General features: G+C 46.5%; 1 protein-coding gene across 3 annotated transcripts in view; it reads right to left on the minus strand.

The window, feature by feature from the left end:
• The window catches only part of ebf1a (EBF transcription factor 1a), an 85,271-nt gene that overhangs the window by 57,919 nt on the left and 3,540 nt on the right, over positions 1 to 23,812 (minus strand). For all 3 annotated transcript variants that reach the window (XM_036126900.1, XM_036126899.1, XM_036126901.1), the window contains exons 5-6: positions 21,081 to 21,154; positions 19,636 to 19,704 (exon numbers count right to left, since the gene is read on the minus strand). In XM_036126900.1, coding sequence (XP_035982793.1) covers positions 19,636 to 19,704; positions 21,081 to 21,154 — 143 coding nt within the window. The remainder of the gene's footprint in view (positions 1 to 19,635; positions 19,705 to 21,080; positions 21,155 to 23,812) is intronic.

A 23,812-nucleotide genomic window follows, 5' to 3' on the forward strand; every position in this document is an offset into this window, starting at 1 on the left:
GATTCGTCCGGCGGTTTTTATCCCTCCAACTAACAAACGGCGCAAGAAAGAGGAAAAAAAAACAAAAAACAGAGTACGAGCAGAGACGTCGAAAAGGGGGGGGGGAAGAAGAAACTGGAGGTGGATCTCTCTGTGGCTAATTCTTCGGGTGTGGGAAAGCGGAGCACCTAACACAGGTTGGCCTGGTTTCAGTAATGAGTTTGATTCTTCTCGCTGCCTCCTCAGCCTCACTGGGGACCAGGGCTGCATAATAACATCCCTCACACTCACACTTACCCAAACACACACACACACACACACACACACACACACTGCCACAAACAGGTCTATTGGGAGCTAATTATTCTCACCTGTGTTAATTATTGCTGTAAGCCAATCAGTGGACTCTCTGCTAATTAGGCTGTGTTAGGTCTGATTAGTGTTTTGCAGCAGGCCCACTCAAACTGTTATCTACCATATTCGTCCCCTCAGGCGAAAGAGGAGAGAGAAGAACAGGTGGATGCTTGCCCTGCTGCGTGTGTGTGTGTGTGTGTGTGTGTGTGTGTGTGTGTGTGTGTGTGTGTGTGTGTGTGTAATAGAAAGAGTGCTCATCCCTGACAATAAATACCTGAAGGAGAACTTAAAGTAGCAACAAAACAAAGTCTTATCGGGTTTGTTTCAAATCCAACTTCTGTTGTAGAAAACAACGCACCCCACCGGTGCGCCACTACTCTCTGCCCTCTCAGTTAATTGGCCCTGGTTTGAGGTCATTTCTTTCATCTGGACAAACAGTCCCGGTGCCCTTTTAGTTAATGAGGGCTGATCCGGGATCAGCTCTGTCACTAATGGCTCAGTTTTTGCCGGGGTAACCCCTCAAATTGATCCAAACGTCTCACATCGCGCCTCCCCCTCTCCCCACCCCATCCTGAACCAGCAGAGCTGCATGTGGGAGCGGATAAGTGTGTGGGAAGAAAGAAAAAAAAGAAAAAAGAGGGTGTTAAATGTATAAATGAGGGTTCGGTGGATGACCTCCCAGATGAGGAAAATGGAGGAAAAAAAGGAGAAGAAGATGAGAAGAGGAGAAAGAGGAGGAGGGAAGAAAGAGGGGAAAAAGGAGGGTGGAGGAAACCTTTCTCTTATGACACCATTGATTTTCCTTCAGAGGCTTGAGCCTGTCACTACTGAACACTTGGTTTCCCAGTCCTACACACTTACACACAAAATCCGCGACACACACCGCACACACGAGCTCCGTTGCCCTGACCTCCACGTGTGCCTGCTGGTCCATACTGGGTCTAATGACACCGGGGGCCTCCCACAGATCAATACCGAGCTGTCACTCAGCCGGCGAGCGCGCACGCTCAGGCAGACGCGCGCGTGCGCACGGAGAGCGTCGGAGCAGATGCAGACACGCACGAGCACACACATGCAAGGTGGGTATGGGTTTTGCACATTTGTGTATGCTGGAAGCAATGTTTTCTACAACCTCAGCAGATGCCCTCTTCCTCCCCCTCGGCTGACACTCCCCCCACCCACTCACTCACACACTCACACACACACACACTCACACACACACACACACACACACACACACACACACACACACACACACACACACACACACGCACTTTGGACCAAAGCCATATTCTCTCTCACACAGCCGTTTTCTTGCCCTCCAGCCACCCCACACAGAGAGGAGTCCTGATTTAATATTGATGAATGAGGATGAAGGTCCCAGACAAAGCGATGGGCCCTCATGATTGTAAATTATAAACTGTCACAGCTTTCCTGTTCACACATACCTGCATGCAAACACGCACCCAGTGAACGCCAAAAACGCCAAAAAAAAAAAAAAAAAAAAAATTGCTTCCACAGCGCCCTGGAAAAGTATTCATGTTTGCTGAACTTTTTTTTCCACATTTCCTGACGTCACAGCAACGAGAATTCGATGCTTTGTGTTCGGAGTTTATTGTGACGGGTAACAAAAAAGATCTGCGAAGGGAAAGGACGACGAAATGTGACTTTTTTGAATTTTTATTTGATAAAAAAAAATAATCATCTGAAAAGTGTGGTGTGCATTTCCATTCAGCCCCCTTTACTCTGATTTCCCTGCAAAAAAAAAAAAAAAAATCCAGCGCAACCAATTGCCTTCAGAAGAAAGCAGTTTAGGAGAGCCCACCCATATGCATCTGGATCTGTGCATAGATGCATGCATGCATGTTTTGTTAAAGCCTCAAAGGTTTGTTAAGCTACGTTCAGGGAGCGGCGAGGTCTGCGTCGGCTCACATGTGCAAACACGGCAGCGTGTAGCCACTCTAGGAGCAGGATTCAAATGTAGTCGGTTTCACGGCCACTTCGCGCTGCTTCTACGGGATGGATCCCCCTATCCGACCAATCGGATACCGGCAAACCTTAGATATGCCTTAGATAACGTTAATGAAGAAGCAGCATCAGGGCGAACGTTGTGGAGAGGTTTGAATCAGGGTTAGGTTATGAAATAATATCCCAGGCTTTAAACATCTCAAAGAGCCCAGTGGAATCTCGTAAAGTGGAAAGAGTATGGTAAGCAGTTAGCAAGCATTAATTGGAGAAGCAGTTATGAGGCTCAAGCTGCAGAGATGAGGCGGGAGGATCTGCCGATACATCCCTGACTAAGTATGCACTCCACCAATCTGGCCCTTATGGGATATTGATAAGAAGAAGGCTATTGGTAAAAAAAAAAAGCCATGACGGAGCACATCAGTACATTTGTTAGTGGAAGCATCACGCTGTGGGGGCGCTTTTCTTCAACAGCGACAGTGAAATTGGTTAGTTTAGAAAAAGATGGAAGAAAACCTGTTAGAGGCTGCAAAACGCTGCAAAAGCAGTCAAAAAAGGAAGAGTCCCCTTCCTGCAGGACAACAATCCAAAACACACAGCCAGAGCTCCAGTGGGATGGGTCAGATCAAAAAAAGAACGGCCTAGTCAAAGTCCAGACCTGATTTTAATGGGAATCTGTGACACGAGTTGGAAATTGATGCTCGTCATCTGGTGTGACTGTGCTCGAGCTTTTACAAAGAATTTCCGATTTTTTTAATTGAGTTTACAAAAAAAAAAAAACGTTGAAAGCTAAATAATACGTCTGCATCTGTATAGATAGTCTTCCTTCTAATAAGCTGTTTTTAGATCTTTCACACACAAAAAAAAACACATCGACGTACAGTAAAATGTGCGATTTTTCACAAACTGTGAAAAAGTTCAAAAGTTCTGAATAGTTTGAAGGTCACTGCTCCTCTGAAGAGAGGAAGTGCTTCTTCCCTTCTCTCGTCTTTTCCTTCATCACTCACCAGCATCTCTCCCGGCCTCTTCTTCTTTCCACCCCCCCCCAGTCCCCTTACACTTGCCCCCTCCTTCATAGCCCCTCGCTCCCCTTCATCAACAATCTCAAGCACCCATCCGCTTCTCTCCACGCACATCTCAAGTAGCCACTTAGAGAACCAGATGTGGGGCTTGAGTCAAACTCTCCTCCCTTCCACAGAGTTTCAGCGCTTTCACTGTCCTACATGTGACTTTTTGGCATCTGGAGGACAGCGAACACACACACAAACACCCCTCCCCTAAAAAAAAAAAACTAAAAAAAAAAAAAAACACGCTTTCCTTTAATTTCTGGACAAACAAGATAATTACAGCTGACTAAAAAATCTGTTGTCGGTGAAAAAGCCCAGGCTGAAAAACATTTGTTTGTCTCAGTTAAATCACTAATTATAGCCTGGCACAACGCGGGGCAGATGCGGGGCTAATTCACCATTAGGCCGTTTGGTGTTTATTAAACTTTTATAATGTGATCACTCTGATAACGGCACAATTGTTTCCCTGGGCGTGTGTGATTACAGTGTTGTACCCCTCTGTCCCCTTGTAATGTCTCCCGTTGAGTATACATGCTGCTGTATAAGTGTGTGTGTGTGTGTGTGTGTGTGTGTGTGTGTCTTGGAGCTCTCCGAGTTGTGTTTTCCATTTCTCATTAGAGTGGCACAGACTCCTGCTGCAGGGTCAATGGAGGAGGAGGGGGGGAGAGAGAGAAAGAGAGAAAGAGAGAGGGTGTGTGGGAGATTTTGTGTGTATCCGTTTGAAGGGGAGTGGGGTGGTAATGAGCGCAGGAACATAATACGGCGGCGTCCATTAATGCTCTGAGGCAGTGACATTAGGCATACTTAACTAATAGAGCCAGTCTCTGCAATTACCCACTGTTATCTCTGCAGCTTTAGAGGGGAACCGGCTTTAATAAATGTTTGTAGTAATGTGATAAATGCCAGGTTTGCTCATTTGTAATCTGCACTGCGGGACAAGGGGAAGCGGTTTAGGTCTAATTGTTTTCCTCCGGATTCAAGGATGCACGGCCCCTCGCCAAAGCCGTCAGGGCCCTCAAACTTTTTTCAATGTTTTTTTTTTTTTGTACCGCGTGACCGCCACACACTTCAATGCAATTTGTTGGGATCTCAGCTGATCGACCCGCCCAGAGCAATGCATAATTGTGAAGCTGAAAGGGGAGCAGGGGTAAAAAGCAACTTTCAAAGAATCGTATTCATAACCATGGAAATCTGAACCTGAATTCATACTGTGGAAGACCACCTTTCAGAGCTACAACAGCACCAAGCATTTTGGGGGATGTTTGCTTTAGCTTTGCAAATCTCAAGACTCCCATTTTCAGAGCAGCACAAGCTGGATTCGATTGGCCGGAAACGTGAACATCGCTTGAAACATTTCTCGGGTGATCTAGATCTGGACGTTGAACAAAAGCATTGCATCGTTGCTCTGGCTGTATGTTCACTTCAATTCAATTTTATTTATATAGCGCCAATTCATGAAACATGTCATCTCAAGGCACTTTCCAAAGTCAAATTCAATCAGATTATACAGATTGGTCAAAAAAGTTTCCTATCTAAGGGAACCAGTTGATTGCATCAAAGTCTTGCCAAGCAGCATTCACTCCTCCTGGAGAAGCTTAGAGCCACAGTGGAGAGTCGTCTGCATTGTCCATGGCTTTGCAGCAATCCCTCATACCGAGCAAGCATGAAGCGACAGTGGAAAGAAAACCTCCGGCGGAACCAGGCTCAGTATGAACGGCGGTCTGCCTCGACTGGCCGGGGGTTTAGAGAAGTTGGGCTGGTTGTCCGGCTGAAAGGCGAACCTCAGCCTCGGTACCAAGCGTTCTGCAGCTACTCGCAGGTTTCCCTCCAGAGTTGCCCTGTTTTCAGTTGCGTCCATCATCCCTTCAACTTGGACCAGCTTTTCTGTCCCCTGTTGAAGAAAACCGTGCCCACAGTATAATGCTGCCCCCGCCGTGCATCACTGTGGGTAGGTTCTCTTCCAGACTGCATCCTACGTGCAAGGAAATGAGCTTGTTTTGCTCTCATGTTACCTGAGGTGGGAGGGCCCTGCACGGCCAGTGGCAATATGCAAACAAGACTTCCTCTGTTTTTGACTTTCTTCTTGCCTTCCAAGAATACAGAGATTAAAATATACAGGGGGGGGGGGGGCATCCATTTATAATTAGTTGATCTTTAAGGGCAACTGGATGCACTGGATTCTATTCACTATCAGATTAAATGGGGCGGAATACAACACAAAGATTTTGATGCGTTCATTCCTGTCCACTTCGCAGTCACGGAATACTTTCATTGATTCATGTCGGTATGAATGCTTTTGCCGTCTATCTGAGCTGAGAGAAATCCTCCATATGCAAGGGGAGGGGGGGGGGAGAAAAGAAAAGTCTTTCCTTCTCAGGATGTATTTCTCCAGGTACGTCTCTCCATCTCCGTCTCTCAGTGGGGTACCATCAGAACTGTCAAGCAGAGAAAAGCGGTCCGCACCCGACGCCTGCCGTCATGCCTCCCTCTCGTCCCGTCTTGCCTTTCATCCCCGGGCCCCGCGTCGGAGGCGGCTGCCGTGATTGCGTGTGTAAACATCTTGTCATGCTAACATGGGCGCCATGACAGAAGAGAGATGCGCTTCATTAACGGCACGCTTGTAAAGTTTGTCTCCGCGTTTGAACGTGCCTCGGTGGGTAATATGTCTATTCGTGGGGGTGTGCGGAGGAGAGCGCACGCTGCATTTACCAAGGTCAGTGGAGAGATGTATAAACCGGGTTCTTCTTCTTCGTTTTTTTTTTTTTTTTTTGACACAGTTTAGGGAAACCGTCCACGCCAGATTCACACAAAAAGCATCCCCGCACTCCTCGAACTAAAAGAAAAACTTAGAGGCTCGCTCGTTTCTGAAACTTCACACACCCTTCATTCTTCTGGCAGTAAATCTTCCTTGTTCGTGCAAAGACAATAACCAGAAGAAGAGGAAGGAGTGGTGTAGTGGTGGGGGGAGGGAAGGGGTGGGGGGGGGGGGAAGCTAAAGGGAGAGCAAGCTGCACGGTTAATTGTTTTCCAGAGAAAGAAAATAAGGTTGCAAAGGTCTGCTCGTTTGAACTGAATGTCACCTCATGTAAATCGTGGCTCCGGTTGCTGGAAGAAGCCAATAACCGGGATCATTAGCACGACTCTCTGTCGAAGGAGAGGAGCGCGCTTGCAGAGGAGGCAGCGTTCAAACGCCGGGGAAGATTCCAAGTGTGATTAACCAGAAGAACCTCCAGAGTTAAATCTGGAGTTTTGAGTGGGAGGACCAAAGAGAAGCGGAGACACAGACAGAGGGGCAGACACAGACGGAGACAAGAAGAAGAAGAAGAAGAAGAAGAAGAAGAAGAAGAGGAAAGAGACGCATGGATGAAGAAGGAAAATCAGAGACAAAAGACAAGGAAGTGAACGAACATTCCTCCCAGCGAGGTCAAGCCACTCCGTAAACAAGCTAACAACGTTCGCAGCAGCACACACATGAAGGGGGTGAAGCTGCAGAACAACAAAGTGTCTCGGTCGATTGCCTACGCCTTACTTTGTCTCCCCTCGTGAGTTACATAAACACAAACAAAGGCCTTTAAATTCAGCGCTGGCTTTTTGAAGTGGAACGGTGACATGTGCTTGGGTCTCATTTGTTGATGCTGAATAAAGAAAGTAAAAAAAAAAGAAGAAAAAAAGAGGGAATATATTAGGAATGGAAGAATATATCATCGCTTTGATCAAACAACGCCGTTGACCATAATTGTCTGCATGCCGACGTCTCTGCTTTACATTTAATTAACGCACAGATACACCCTTGAAGGTTTTCTTTTTGTCCCCTAACAGCGCAGCTCAAATTAGTCAGGCTCAATGCGGGAAAACTCAAGACACCAGAGCAGATATGAGACGGCTGGACGCCGAGACATTGACGCTCGCAGAATAGCTTCTAAGTGTTTTCTTTTCATGTTTTCAAAGAAAACGGAAAATCATCCTGCAAAAAAAAAAGAAAAAAAGAAAGAAAAGAATACACACATAAGTATAATTTACACTGTCTTCACAAAGTATCTATGCCCCTCAAAATTTATAAAAACAATCAAATTCCATATATTTCAGTGGGATTTTATAAGAAGGACCAGATCAAAGTATTGCATAAAAAGGGGGCTTGTATGGTATTCAGCAGCCCCCTGAGTCTGAAACATCCCCTGAATCTTTGCAGATGCACCTTTTGTTGCAGCGGCTGTAAGTCTGTTGGCGTATGGGTATAAAAGCTTCGTACATCCACAGAAGGAAATCTTTGCCTGTTCTTTACAAAAATCCCCAAAGCTCATTGACTCTGAAGGGAGAACATCGGAAAACACCAACCTTAAAGTCGTGACACGTATTGGCAATATACAGTACGTTCGCCAGGGTTTTGACTAGGCCATTGTAACACATGAATCTGTTTTGATCTAAATCATTCTATTGCATCTCTGACTGTACTTTTTAGGGTCGTTGTCCCGCTGCGAGGTGAACGTTCGCCCTAGTCTCAAGACTTTTCCAACATCTAGCCAGGTTTGACCAGGATCGGCCTGTATTCAGCTCTCCATCAGCTTCTCTGCCAAAGCTGAATAAAAGCATGCGCGTTTGACCAGAACATGTTTGCTTAGTCGCCCACATGGCAGATTTGTGAAGGACACCAACAATGGATGTCCCGTCGACAGATTGTGCCGTGACAAACTTCTGAGGCTTCCATGGATCTGCTGCGTTTGTACCGAACGCTGGTGGACTTTACCGGAAAATCGGGTGTTAGAGGTCTCAGCGTAACGGTGGTGGTGAATATAACCTCAAGCGACATTTTGCAGTCATGTATAGCCTTTCTTCCCGTCTCAAAAAACTATTTTTGCGCCATTCGGTCACACAGAGTCCCAATAAATCCCAACAAAAACGCGCAACCCATTGAAGACCCCCGCAGGGGAGGCAGAAAGACCACAACGCCGTTGCGCAATCCCGCCCGCCGCTATCGCAGCGCACATCTCTCCCTCCCCGTCTCCTCCAGGCTTTCCTTTCATTGTGACATGTGAAACTGCGAGAGCCGCTCAAAGCGCCTGGCCAGCGATCCATTCTTCCTGGGCAGATTGATGGGGAAACAATCAACAGAGCACGCATCTCTCGCTCCGGCCCAGCGGGTCACAGGCGCTCATCCTGGACACCTGGACGCACATCCTGGGCAAGCGGAGCTGAGGTAGAGACCCGAAATGGTGGGGCAGCTCTGGAAAGCGGCTGGTAAGGAAGTGAGACGCACCAGGCTTGGAGGGGAGGAGGGAGCTGGCACAAGGCATGCGGTCTGTCTTCTCACTTAGCAGAAATAATCAGTAAACAATGAATCATCGCCGAGGGCTGAAATCAGGACGCCGCTCGATGTCACACGGGCTCAGCCTGCGACGAAGGGGGAAGGCCCAGGTATCCTTCACCGAAAGGGGCCGGTGTGTCTATTCAATTAAGAGCGGCAACACAAGCAGTCATGTAACACGCCGGCTGCGAGAGAGCACTTAGTGGGCCGTGCGCTAGACTGTCCACACACATCAGAGCACTTAGACAACAAAGCCTCGCATCCGGCGCCCGCACACACATAGCCATGCACGTCTGAATGTATACCATCACACAGCGAGCTCGCGCTCTTCACGCCTCATTTAAAAAGCAAATTGAGCGCGTCTTTCTGGGGCGAGTCACAGACTAAATCCTTGATAAAAAAAACGCTACGCCCCCCCCCCCCCCTCCGCGCTCGCCCCTGCCTCATGCCTGTCTGTCGCGCGCGGGACCTTTTCACATGGCGAGCGTGTCTCCGTTCTCTTCCAAGTCCCATTCTTTCTCTATCTCCCAAGCCTGTAATCTACGACACCAAAGAAAGTCTTAAATAGCTCTCGGAGAAGTAGAACGGCAGTCATTTGGGTCGGCTCTGGCCAGCCGAACCCCGTCATTCTGGAAGGGCGCAAACACCAGCATGAAGGCGGGGAGGAAGAGCAAAGGGAGCCGCCAGGTTCAGCAGTGGGCTGTCCTGCTAAAAGTGCTCGTACCCTTTAAGCCGTTTCACACGTTGTCACTTGAAAAGCACAAACTGCAATCAAATGCACAATTGTCTATCTATCTACATATATATATATATATATATATATATATATATATATATAATATATATATATATATATATATATATATATATATATATATATATATATATATATATATATATATACACACACACATATGTGTGGTGATGGCTGTTGTTTCATGCAGCAGAAAAAGTTTTAGACGGCCTTTAAGATGTTCTACAGCTAAGTTGCTTAATGGCCAAAAGCAGCAGCTACAGCTGTTTGGTTGTGGATAGATTTGTCTGGATGAAACCTTTTTAATAAAACCGTGTTGTTGCGATGGAAAATAGGGAATTCCTTTTTCTTCCACATGCTGGATAGACTTCTCACCATCTGGGGTTGATTACATGTATAGCGTGTTTTCCTAATATTGCCCATCCTGCTCCCTATACGTGTAAAAAAAATATCCCACTAATCTAAATCTGCATTTGTATTCGCCTTTTTCACTCTCACACCTCGATGTAAAACCTAGCTAGGCATTATTTGCAAACATCGGCAACTAAGTACAGTCCACTTGTGTGTGATTTGACCAAAGTAGAAGTACAGCTGTTCTATCACCAGGCAGGTGAGAGACAAAGCTGTGAGGAAGTTTAACGCCCTGTTAGATTGTTGAACAACGTCACAAACGTTGAACCAGAGCATCGTTTAGTCCTTCATCCCATAAAACAAAAAAGTATGGCGCTGTCGTATAAACACACCAAGGCGCGGTCATCCAAGCAAACTGACAGGCCTGGCAAGGAGAGCATTCATCAGAAAAGTAGCAAAGAGTCGCGCAGTGACTATGGAGGAGTTGCAGAAAACCACAGCTCAGGTGGGATGATTTTCTGTGCATTCTACAAATCTGGTCTTTGTGAAAAAGTGGCAAAAAGCATGTCAAAAGAAGAAAGAAAACCTGAATAATCCTGTTTAACATGTGTCTACAAGTCCTATAGATAAAACGGTAAACATGTGGAGTCCAATGTGTGGCGGAACACACCCTCCCCACGGTGCAACACGGCAGTGGCTGCATCCTGCCGTGTGAATGCTTTTCTGCTGCCTGGACAAGGGTTGCTGGTAAGAGTTAACGGGGAGATGATGACTGATAGAGGCTGCAGAGGTTTGAGATAACGACCGAGGTTCGCCTTTGGGCAGGACAATCACACCGCCAGACCTACAATGGCACGATGATGGAAGCAAGTTCATGTTAGAACCGCCCACCGTCCAACTGTGAAAATGAGTGTTTGCCCACGCTTTCCAACCAAACCGACTCAATTCGAGCTGTGTTTCAAAGAAAAAAAATGGGGAAATACTTATTTTCTCTTATCGCATTCTACGCAAAATGATGACGTCTAGCAAAGCAGTTTTGCGGAGAATAAACACTTGCAACATTGGTATTTACAGTTAAAAAAGAAAAAAAAAAGTCCACTTGTCAGGAAACTGAAACTTTTCGCAGCTGTGTTTTATAGGCCCTAATAAACTGTTATTTACCTTCATTCAGCTGGAGAGCATCGGCTAAACCACCTGTAAAGTACGAACCAGCTTACTTTATTGGGTAAACAAAAACTTAAGCATTAATTAAAAAAAAAAGGGAGAAATATTTCCAGAGCGTAGCTTGCCACAGAACACATATCGTTTCCTTCAATTTACTACACCGTGACTGCAAACAATAACACCCAGGAAATTATAAGCTTTTTTTTTCTTTTTTTTTGGTGTTTTGCAAATTAAAAGGAACCAGTTGCTTGGGGTGAGAAGGAGCTGAAAGTCCAGTTGAGAGGAAAAAGAAGCTGCGCTGCTTTGGAGGCTCCTCGACCTCCAAACTCCCTGCTGTCAATCAGCACAGCCATCCATCCCCCTGGGGACCCGCTTTCCTCCAGCGCTGGTTGGGGCGGGGGGGTGGAGGGAGCCCATGGGGGGAAGAAAAAAAAAAAAAAAAAAACATCGAGGGGGGAAGAAAAAATAAGAACACAACCAAACAGATGCAGAAAGCTGCGGGTCAATGTGCATCTGTGCGTGTTTTTGTGTGTGTGTGTGTGCACACAATATTTTTTGCACAACATGTGCTATATTTTTTTGCTGCTCCTGTGCGTGCGTGTTTGTGCGTGTGTGTGCATGTGTGTGTGTTTGTGTGTGTGAGGCAAATCTGCGAGGCAACTACAGCACCTGCGGGAGGGGAGTTCTGCCTGCATATCGATGAGCCAGCAACTCTGCCTCTTTGCCCCTGAGCCCTGCACAAACATCACAACCAGCTAAGGGCCAGTCCTTTTCAAAGCCTCCCATAACGTCTAATGCATCCTCGCCCCCCCCTACTTCCCACACCCTCTTGCACGAAAAAAAGAATCGGCACATCAACAGCAGCACAAACATCTTCCTAGGAGAGGGAAGTCTGCGCAGCTTTCGAAGGAGATCCGGATGAAAGAAACTCAAACAAGTAACAAAAAAAAGAAGAGAAATAAAAAAAAAAAAAGGAAGGAACACTCTGACACCGCCGGGTTGTCATGTCACTGTTTCAAGCGTCCCTTTGTCCTGGTGGGAAATGTCAAACTTCTGATAGGCGGTCAGAGACAATATGTCAAAAAAGAAAAAGGAAAAAAAGAAAAAAGTGGAGCAGCGCATGAAACAAAACAGGGTCGTAAAAGAAAATAACGAAGACCCATCCGATATTCAGACGCCGGCAGATGCGGCCCCAAGAATGTAGGACGGCTCCTCGGCGCGGAGTGGGCTCACCTTCTCACTATTACAGTCCTGAAAATGAAACTAAACTAAAGGGACGGATGGCGCTGCCAGTAAACCGCATTAGCATCAAATGCAAATGAGAAGGGGGCTAATGGCTGGACAGGTGCAGACTAGGCCTCTAAATGACGCACGCACACACAGACGTTTGCACACTTCTGTGCACACACACACACTAACACACACACACACACACACAGACGAGATGGATGAATTAAACATGGGTGGGCTCTGCTTGGGGGGCTGGAAGAGCTGACATAAAGTCAATGACATACATTATTCACTACTGCACGTTAGCCGGCTAAGGCAACACATGACCTCTCACCCCAGGAAGTGCATCCAAACAAAAACAACCAAAACAACAATAGCGGCTCCCCAAAGGAGAGATTCTGGGACAAAATGGGGAGTTTTCGTTGCGTTGGAAAGCGTTCAGAGCTTCCGCGGGAAAACAAACTTCGAGACACGTCAGGTGTCCGAAAGGCGGACCGAAAGCGGGTCGGCGGCGGCGAGCTTCCCACCCTCGAGGCTGGGAGCGAGTCTGCTTCACAGGCTTGGAGAACAGGAAACAGCGGGCCATGACATCACCCTCCCCGGGAGGAGCACTTCCTGCCCGACATTCTTCACTCAAGACGCTCGCGCGCGTACGCACTCATCAGGAAATGGCCTCCATCAGCACACACACACGCGGATATCCAAGCACAGACACGCATGCGAGGAAATGGGCAACATTAACAGACGGGCCGGGGGAGCGTGCGCAAACCCAAACACATACAAGATTAAAAACAGCAATAAACCTGACAGAACGCTCTATGGGTTGACCCTTTTTTTTTTTTTTTTTTTACTTTTACTGAAGAGGGTCAGCCCAATGGCCTTGCCGGGTTAATCAGTGGATCCTTATCTTTGGTCACAGAGTCTTTCCACACCCCTAACCCCCCCACTGCAGAGAAGCTCTCCCTGCCTGGGGGACACCCTGCAGCAGGCCAGTCAGAGCTGGATGAGGAGGAAAGGGCCACAGGATACAGGTGGCAGGAGCCAGGAGAGGACACACGGTGCTGGAGGGATAGTGACACTCCCGAAGAAAGGACGTTTGAAAGATTAGAAAAGCTTTTTGTTAGCCTACAAAAGAACAAGAAGTCACTCCCCCCAATATTCAATATTTACACAAATCTGGCCGGCACATCCTTGGATTAAAAATCTCTGACTCACCATTAGTTTGTTCTAGATGCTGATGCTTGGCTGCTGGCAGGAAAGTCTTTCCTAATTTTTGGACATTTGTTTGGTGCAGTTTTCTTCCCACAGTTTACTCGCTATCCCACAGGAAACTACGCAGCTCTTATAACAGGGAAGGGAACCGTGTTGCATACGGGATTATGCTGCCTTGGCTCAGAATCGGTCGATGCTCCCTTTAGATCTTAAAAAAAGGCAGTCCTCTAAATCACATTAAACACAATTTAAAGTTACGCAGTTAAAAACACGTGACGGAAAATTACGGCTAAACCTTTCTGATTTTTGCGTCGACCACCGAAATCTTAAATTCAAGCTGCTAATCTGCTCGTTGATGTAAACGAAGCCGTCATTAAGCCGAATTATCAAAGGGGGGGGCGTTTAGGCTCCACAGAGAGGCAGGGTAGCTGTGCACAAGCCGGGGGGGAATGTGGTTGTGATTTGAGGCCCATCCAAGCACATGATGGACTGATCACAGCCAGCGCCTGCATACGATTAACCCCACGCTAAGCAGGAGTGATGGCGAGAGGAGGAAACGGAGCTTTGAGGGGTTAAGGACGCCCCTCGTAACACGCTGCCACCGTCAGACGCCGCGGCGGGCCACACACACGCTTCCCTGGGGGGGGAGAGACGCACGGCGGCGTCTCACCTTTCAGCTGCTTCCCTCGACCGGAGTCAAGAACGGACACGGCGCGTCACGCGGGAGTCTATCTGAATTTCTAAGCGCTTGCCACGTCTGTGGCAAGCGCTTCACATCGTTTGTTGATTCACATCGTTTGTTGGCGTATACAGACAGATGTTTTTCGTGTTTTTCTATGAGTCCTGGGTCTTCTCTTATGCTCCCCTCTCTGGAGTGACTTCAAGTGTTCCCGACGGGATTTTCTTTGGTCCTGGGGTCTGAGACGGCCATTAAAAGAAGGCTGATTGCGTCTGATGAACCCCGATGGTGGTTTGGTCAGTTTATCTGCTGAAACTGACGACTCGTTTTTTTTTTCAGTTTCCTGCTGGCAGCACGTTTTTATCTAGTACGTCCCGATATTTCAAAGAGTTCAGGACGACGTAAGCGCTCTCAAAACAATGTTCCCACGACCTTCTGGGGAGAAAGAAACAGCCCAACAGCATCACACCTCCTCCGCCACACTAAACGACTTGGTCTTAATCTCATGTAACTAAAACAAATCTATTAAATTGCAGCCGATGTTTAGAATATTCCACATACTTGTGCTTTTGGTGGTATTAAATAAATTCCTTTTTTTTTTTGTTTTTTTCCTGGCCCACTTCCAGAGCAACTGGTTGGCATGCAGATGGCGCGTAATGGTTCCTATGGAGACCTCAAGATGCCACTCTTTTGCTGCAGTCCTCCACGAGCGAGCTCCTGTGAGCACGCGTGGTGAAAATATCAATGCAGGTCCTTGTCCAGGATTGTGTCACATCATATTTATTCCCCACAGTAACATGAAGTCACAGATTACCGATCAGAAGTTCCTGAGCGCTTGCTTCTGTCGCATTCTTCCAAGATATGTCTGGGGGTTCCAACAAATTCAGAACCAGTATGATAAGACAAAGATAAAATCCACATCTACCACCACGACTAACTAAATGTTAGATTTTCAAACCAGTCCAGTGTGAGATGCATTAAAAGATTCGCTTATACGTTCCTCATCTCTCCAGTAAGGCGAGACAAACACATAAGTGCCTCTTGCAATCACACGATAAACAGACAAGCCTTTTTTATAAAAGCTTAAAGCCCAAAACAAAACTGCCTTTTCGTCGAGCGCGGAGATTCTCCCGGCGAGCGTGTTACAGCGACGCGGATTCCACACCGCACCGCACCGCATTTGTTCTCCTAACAATCAAATAAGTTTCTCATTAGCCGACTTTATTTTTTTCCCCTTCGTTCCCGCGGTTTTGCTGCAGTGGCCTGTTTCTCCCCCGACTTAACGAGAGGGAGCTAATTAGGCAATCACACCCATTACTCTTCCAGAAGAGTTAGAGCTAGCCCGGCTAATTAGGGCTGTAAAATCTAATCATCTCTGCGAAACAGCAGAGGGCTAACGAGCCCTTATTTAACGAACTAAATAACTTCAAGGGTGGAGAGGGGCCTGCTGATGGTATTTCTTTATGAATTTGAAGGAGGGGAGCTCACGGTAATTGAGTCAGTAGTTCCAGCCTCGCAGTTGTTTGTTTGTTTATGAATCCTTGATTATTACAATTGCCAAGAATATATTGGCGCTAAATGAGCAAACGTATAATTCCACCTCCTTCACTCTCATCCCCCTCCGGTCCCTCCTTTAAAAACTTGCCCCCCTCACTCCCTCACTCCCTCCCCAGCAGCTCTGCACTCACCTGACCTATTTTTCCTGTCCAGAGAGAGTGCTTGCTGGAGAGGAAAACTGAGATATTGCTGTTGTTTTGCCTCCTCCTGTTCTAATTTGTTGTTCGTTAACGCTGCCCTCACACCTGAGCCTTGGGCCGCCAGGGGAATACGGACACAACACGCAGCTCGGTGTGGGGACAGCCGTTCTCAGCTTGCCTGCTCCTCTCCGTTTTGGCGAGGGGCGGGGGGCGGAGGGGGTGAAAGTGGAGCCAAAGAACGACAACGTACCGAGAGTGGAGAAAAATCAACAAGTAAAAAAGAAAAAAAGAAAAAAAAAGCAACAACCAAAAAAAAAAAAAAAAAATCCAAAAAAAGTCACAAATATGACAGAGAGTGATGGGTGAGGCGTGTATGTCTGAGGCCACGTGGTGGGGTGCAGCTGTCTCAGGGAGCGCTGAGGTGAGGCCTTCCGCTTCAGCGGAGCGGAACGAGGGTGGCGTTCAAACACACGGACACACACGCACGCACACGCACACACAAACAACGTGCAAAAGTTGTGCACAAACAGACACATGCATACGCAGGTAAAGAGCAGCTTTTCACGGAGCAGCAGCGAGAACAGGGACAGCTGCGTTCATCAGATAGCACAGGTCACTGCCTCATTAACACTCACAAAAATACACTCAAAACGTGACAAAATTCAAATCAGACACACGACGGAGACGCTCAGACTTGTTGCCGCTCACAAAACACAGACAAGACAGACATTTTTCCTTCTAAATGTGTAAAACCTCTCTTTCGGTTCGGTTCAGATCCGTCCTCTTGGCATATTTCAGAGTTTTTGAAGTGAGGTTCCATTAAAGGCTAGAAGCAGTGACATGTAGTAACACACAATTTTATATCTTTATTTTGTATATATTCAGATGAACTGCTTCTGGAGGCTAAAGCTAACAGCTAGTCTGAAAGAGATCAAGACTAAAATGGACCAAATGGATGCAATTTGATCCAAATAGATCAAATTGTTTTGACTTTTGTATTGGAGCATTAGTTACCAATTATGACGTGCACTACATGGAGTTAAGGAGGCCGACAATCTTCCTGTTTGAAACAAGCACTAAGAACAGAATAAGCATTTTTCGGCAATGTCAACAGTATAATTAATCTGCCAATCTCAATATGCATTTCCCTGAACTGTTTGATAAAAAGCACAGACAGATTAAAATAGCAAAAATACCATCTAATTTTCTTTAAAAAAAAAAAAAAAAGGGTACAAGGGCTAGAAAGACTTTCTCTGAATGTGCTTCTTACACACAGAGCATTGTTGGTACACTCTCTCCTACCTTTGATATTCTTACGACTGAAGTTGCTGGTACAAATCTGTTCTGGTCTCGGTCCTGCTCTGACGGGCCGTTAGCGTTAGCTTCTGGGACCACCTAATCTGCATTTTTACTAAATGTAAATGTCCAGAGAGGTATCTAATGTAGCTGAGATATTAACCATGACTGGTCAAGATAACTTTAGTCGGGACATTTCGTCATGTAGTATAAGCTTGTCCTGGTGGCTGATGCTAACGACTAGCCTAAAGTAGATTTCCGAAGTGTCATCGTAGTTTATTTGGATGCTATTTTCTAATTGTTTAAACCATCCTTATTTTTGCGCTGGACGCTTATCCATAGAGAACATAAGTGTAATGTACTGTACATGAAGGTGAATGCAGTGCACCATAAATGATCGTCCTGAGTGAAACAATTACTGAGAATGAAACCAGGATGGGACTTCTCTCTGATATTACTAATGCAGCATTAAAAACCAATGATAATTATCATAACAGCGGTGTAAGTGAGTGCTGTTTCACTAATTTCTAACCAGACTTACTTTACTTATATGTAGAAACACATCCGTGTTTTGTCTTAGCATGGGTTTCACTCAGGGAGCTCATTGATGGCGCACCGCCTCCCACCTCCATTTCCAGGGGAAATAATGATCAGCTTTTTTCTTCTATATGCAATACAAATACTCCAAAGGTTCGTTAAAAAAATCTCCACATAAAAATACCTTTTTAATATCTAGTTGTTTAAAAACAGCAGAAATGCTAGCTATTATCTTCGGCATTTACAGCTGTAATTCCAGGTATTTAAGTCCTGGAAGCTAAAAACTAATGTCTAGGTTGAGGGACCATGACCCTTAAAACTACTCCGATTTAAAATAGTCACAAAGATTCTTGCAAATACCAATAGATGGAGCTTTAAACTCTCATTATGTTGACAATGGGTTGTTATTGACCGGATCCGATGATTATTTACTCATTAAATGGAGGCAGGACATGGCCTTTCTTTCTCTGAGAAGTGTTTACAGTTCGCGCTAAGGTCAATAGAAAACGACAACCTATGATGACGGAATAAAAGATCTCATATAATTTTTTGTTAAACAACCAACACCTGCGGCATCTGGTTGGGGCCAATGTCCGAGATGCAGTACCCAGCAATTTGTTTCAAACCTGATCCACTGCAAAGAGGTGATGCTTCTGATAAAACTGTCTGTGGGAGAAGCCACACTTCAACATGTGGCACCCAACGTGGGTTAAAGTCACCAGCTCACAGACGTTCAGGCCAAGGTCAACGTCGTCGCTACAGCATATGAGAACGCCATTATGAGTAATGAAGTAATGAAGAACGCTGGAAAGCAGACAGCTGAATAAAAAAACTGAAATATTTGCTCCTGGAGTATTTAAGACGGTTGGAGCTCATGTTAAAAGCCTACGTAGAGGAGAATCGTCAATGACTCACATTAATGGCTGACGGTGTGTGTCCATCTACTGTCTGATATAAAATCCAAACGTGTAAAAGCGAAATCATGGTAACAAACTCGGAGAACAAGTTTTATGGATTTTTACGCTGCCTCCCTTTTATATCAGACAGTTACTCTAACTGGAAGCGCGTTCACATGTTTACATGTTCTGCTGCCGCCGACCTCAACGTCTCGTGTAAATAAGCGTTACCTTCTCCGCAATAGCTGCACACTGCAAACGCGGCAACGGTTTAAAGAGTCATAAAAGTGCCGTGGCGTTTTGGGGGGATTTGTTGTTGTTTGGTGATGGAGGAAGACAGCTTTGGTCTCGGCGCCTCTTCTCTGACAAGCTGCTAGCGTTAGCCTCCAGGACCGGCTAATCTGTCTACGTCACAGCAGGTAACATACTGCCTGCTTTTAACCTACTCACATCACCTAATTTCAAACGTGCCGAACCATCCCTTTAAATCTGCATGCTTGAAGCTCGAATACACACAAACACAAACGCACACACACGCACAGCTGAGGCTGGACAGTAAATCTACAGGGCTTTTCTTTTTCCTGACTGGCTTTAAATCACACAAGCCACAGCATCGCTCAGAGCAAGTTTATGGCAACAGGAGAAAGGCACACATTTCAGGCGACTTGTGTGTGTGTGTGTGTGTGTTTGTCAAACGCAGCAAACCGTTTTTCAGCCAACACACACACACACACACTCACGTTCACCCCCAGACTGACGCTGTAACCCAAACTGCTCATCAGTTAAGTCATCAGCACAACCACACCAACGCTGTTTGACCACACTTGAAGCAGAGCTCAACTGCTGCGTGATTGCTCCTGCACTTCATCCCCTCACAGCCTCCGGAACATAATTTACTGCTGGGGTTTTTTTTTTTTTTGGAGTACACACAACATTATGCGGCCCCTGAAAACAAACACAACAACCTGTGGCCTCCGTTTTCACGCGGCCTGGGAGATTTCCTCGACTAAAAAAAGCGTGCGTCAAAACCTGCTTTGATGTTGATTTTTTTTTTCCCGCCTTTGTGGAACACTTTCTGGCCTGTGGCTTTCACCATTTCACCATGGCGGGGGCCACGTGCTTTGTGTTCGCAAAGTGTGAGCTGGGCCTTACCTGTCGATGATGACGGGGTCTGACGGGGTCTCGTTCCTGTTGCCGCAGCTCTTCTTATCGCAGCACCGACTGCAAGGGAAAGGCCACAGAACGGTGAGAGGCGAACAACAACAGAGACAGCGAGATAAGACACGTCTCAGAGGGGGGGGGGGAAGACAGGTGTGTGTGTGTGGATGCAGGAGCGAGAAAGCGGCGAGTGAGAGGGCGTGGGACTTTTTTTGGGGGGTTCAAAACAGGAGACGAGATTCGGGATTTCACGGTAAGACCGGGGCTCGTTCTGCGGATCAGCGGAGTGCTTTTAGGTGAAGTTTAGGGGAGCGAGCTGGAACGGGGCTGGATACAAACTTGAATTAGCCTCCAGGGCTCAGGTTAGCTCCATTTCTGTCAGACATCACACAACCAGACATCTTATGTTCTCTATTTTTCCTCAGCTCTCGTCCCCCTCCCTCTATCCCGCCCCTCTCTTTCTCATTTTGCACTCTTTCTCTCTCTCTCTCTCAGAAGTGGGTCACAGAGTGGTCCCACTGGACCTGGGGAGCGTTGCATGCTGGGTAAAAGGGGGCTGCATACTGATGTGACGAGTCCTCTTAGAATCATTTGACTGCCGAGCAGTGTAACAGTGTACTGCCCCCCCCCCCTCTCCTCCTCCACGCTCCCAAAAGAAAAAGTAACACCACGTCTACCTTTATTCCTCCGTGTCTGCATGTCTGCGTCTACCTGCGCCTAACTACATGTGTGCTTCCTATGCATGAGTGTGTGGGCGGAGATGGAGGAAGACAACTGAGAGGCTGACCCTCCCCGCCCCCCCTCTCCCCTCCATGCTTTCTCTAGTCCCTCAGGACGGCAGGCTTGGAGAGCCAGATCGGATTTCTGATCTCCACTGTTTCCTGCAGCATACGAAAACAAGTGGTTCCAAATCGCCTCGCGCGATAACCAGGAAGCGGCCGCGCGCTCTTCGCCAACCGGCCGTCCTCTCCGCGCGCAGCTCGCTCGTTCCAAGCCCGGCCGGCTCTTGTGGGACGGCTCCATCGCAGGCTGGCGTGACGCTTTTATTGATGGCGCTCTGCCGCTTTTGGAGCCCCCGAACGCGTCTCCGTGTCTCGCGTTAAAATCTGAGTCTGCACATAGCTCAGTGTCAGGACAAGGCAAGCCGCCGCGTATTACACAGGGGCCCGAGGAGGATGGGTTTGAGTAATGAGCTTTTCCTTGTCCTAATTAGCTGAACATGAGAGGGATGCACACACACACACTCACACACACACACACACACACACACACAGAGACATGCGTGCACGTGCAAAACAGAAATAGGCCAGGGCCCATCTCTCCAACCCACTTTGAGGAAAATTATAAGATTTCTATCGTAATCCAGCCGCCCACTTTATGTCATCTTTCTGAGCTGCGGAGGGATATAAATAACGAGCTGGCCGTTGAGTTTGGCTCACCTGCACATGATCTCGTGGGTCAAGAGGACCCGACACATCTCCGGATTTTTATCCTGACCCTCGTAAACAATCGCCTAAGAGAGAGAGAGAGAGAGAGAGAGAGAAGAGGAACAATCACAACAAAATACATTCAGTTGATTACATTTGTTACTTTCATGGCTTAAGGATGCAGGAGACACGTGCAGCTCATCATGCAGCATTTGTTTTCAGTAGTTTTTTTTTATTTAGATTTGTACTGCATGTTTGCATGTGTATGAATGCATGTGGCATATTCACTGAGATGTGCAAAATGCCTTACAATAAACCAATCTTTTATTGCAGAACCATAATCTCACACTGGAAAAATGTAGACAAATTCAACTTTGAATTTGAGTAAATGTATAAATCCCAAGTTAAGTAATAGCTAAAATCAAAATAAATGTCAAAGTTATTTTATTTATTTATTTATGCATTGCTTTTATAAATTGAATCCTTTTACGAACTTCTAAAAAAAGTAATCTGCACCCTTCAGTTTGCCGCAGATGACCTGACATTTGTCAGAACCACTTTCCCCCTGGACTGGAGGCCGGAGCCGTATTTAACTCGCCACCCTGCGCAGTATGGATGATCTTGGTAGGGGAGGTAAATAATGAAAGCTTACGATTGGAGAACTGCAGCAAAATGGGTCCTAAAGTCTCCACACCGACAATAAAACACCATCTGCAATGCAACTGGTTGTTACGGTTGAGTGGTGCCAGAAGAAAAAAAAGAAAAAAAAAAAGAAGCATTTTCTGTCCTACCATCACAAATGTAGACCTGTGGAGACAGCTAACAGATGCTGGGCGTTTAACAGGAACAGTGGGATTCGCTCTCAGAGTAGACTAAGACGTTTTCATGACACTGCAAGTGCGTTCGGTGTGAGACAAAGGTCCAACATGTGGAGGGGCCCCTCACGCCCACCGTCGCATTCATTCTGTGGTGGCTCCGTGATGCTGTGGGCCTGCTTTCTCTTCCTTGGTAGCCTTTTTAGACCGCATGGCGTTATATCATTTTTTGACACACAAGCTCATTTTAGGTCAACATATGTCGGCATGGTTCACCAAACCAGACGCAAAAGTGGAACTTCTTTAACGGCCGTCGCAGTCCCCAAGCCTAAATCCTGAAGAAGACTGAAAATAAGGAAGGACAAGAGAAGACCCCGCAGTTTCTGGATGATCTTGAGAGCTTGTGAAGGTGGTGGTGGTGGTGGGGGGGGGGGGGGTGGGGGCTGTAAGAGCCCTCTCTCTCTGTGTGCTACAAGAACTGTGAGAGATTAGATACATTCCTAGTGGCAAAAGTGTTCAACTAAGTTTTAACAGCAGGTGGACCGGTAACTGTGTGACCACTGGCTTAGTTTACAGCTGTCATTTCTTAACACATGTTTTTTTTTTTGGTTTTTTTTACAACTGAGGAAATGTACTGAAATAAAAAAAAAAACAGAATCTGCTTGCTTTCAGTGTGAGTTTAAGTTACTGCGGTAAAAGATAAATATGTATCAAGGTTGTATTTGCAAGTCTTTACCAGGGCTTCCATTACGTTTGTCCCTGTCTGTTCATTTATACTTTTCTTTCATTTCATTTATTATGGTTGTCATGACGGCCATTGTCCTTTCCCTGCTTCCCTCCACCATTTTCCTTTCCTTCCTTGCCATCTTTGTATTTTGTTTTTTATTAAAGTTTCGCATCCTAACTATTTTGTGTGGTTAACCAGGTGTGGTTTTTCTCGTCTTTAATTCAATAAAGTCACATAAGCAACAGGGGACATATTCTGTTATGCTCCTTTTTGTAGAGTAAATGTGCCCGTGACGCTGAGAGGTGACCAGACCCAATGCACTCTTTGCCTAAGCTGCAAGGACCGGACCCAATAAAATAAATAAATAAATAAAAAAAAAATAAAGATTCATAATTCATATTTTTTAACACTCCCTGCTGATGGAAAAGTCAACCAGGACTTCAAGCCAAACCAAAAAACAGAGGGATGTGTGTGTCTTTCGTTTTTGGTAGAAATGTTTGTCTATCTGGCAAATGCGTGTATCGTGGGAATCCAGTCCTCCCGAACAGGAACGCTGTGTTCCAACAGAGACGGTAAGAGGGAATATTGTCCGTGTGCGTGCGTGTGTGTGTGTGTGTGTGTGTGTGTGTGTGTGCTGCATATGTGTTAGTGCTTGCACGTATGTTTGTTCGCAGTGTACAGTGAGCAGTTGGACTGCCAGACTGGAGGATAGTGCACCATCTGGTCCATGCAGCTCGCCGTCCAAAAATCTAGTCTAGTTACCCCTCCAACCCCGCTCAACATGCTCTCTAGGGCTTGATCACCCTGCAACCCCCCCACCCACCCACCACCACCACCACACACACACACACACACATACACAAAGCCTGATAAACATGCAAGCACACATCATCTCCTCCTACTCTTTTCATTCTACGGCAAACTCTCTCCGAGCCTAATGGCACCAGAGGCAGAATTGGCAAAACAAAAGGCCCGATATGAAAACAGCGTTGAGGGGGCTTTGCTTTGCTCCTCGCCGTCTAATTCAGCCCCGCGAAGAATTCCCACAGAGCGCGGCCAGCTAACATGTGCACCACTTTGTGTTTCTTTTGTGCGGTGGCTCTGGCCGCAGCAACACAACTCTGGGATAGTTTGTTCTGTTTCACATTGAGGAAATGAGGGTCAAGGTCCTCAAAGAGTGAGCTGGCATGCATCACTGTCTC

The sequence above is a fragment of the Fundulus heteroclitus genome, chromosome 23, assembly GCF_011125445.2.
Source record: "Fundulus heteroclitus isolate FHET01 chromosome 23, MU-UCD_Fhet_4.1, whole genome shotgun sequence".
Taxonomy (NCBI): Eukaryota; Metazoa; Chordata; class Actinopteri; order Cyprinodontiformes; family Fundulidae; genus Fundulus; species Fundulus heteroclitus.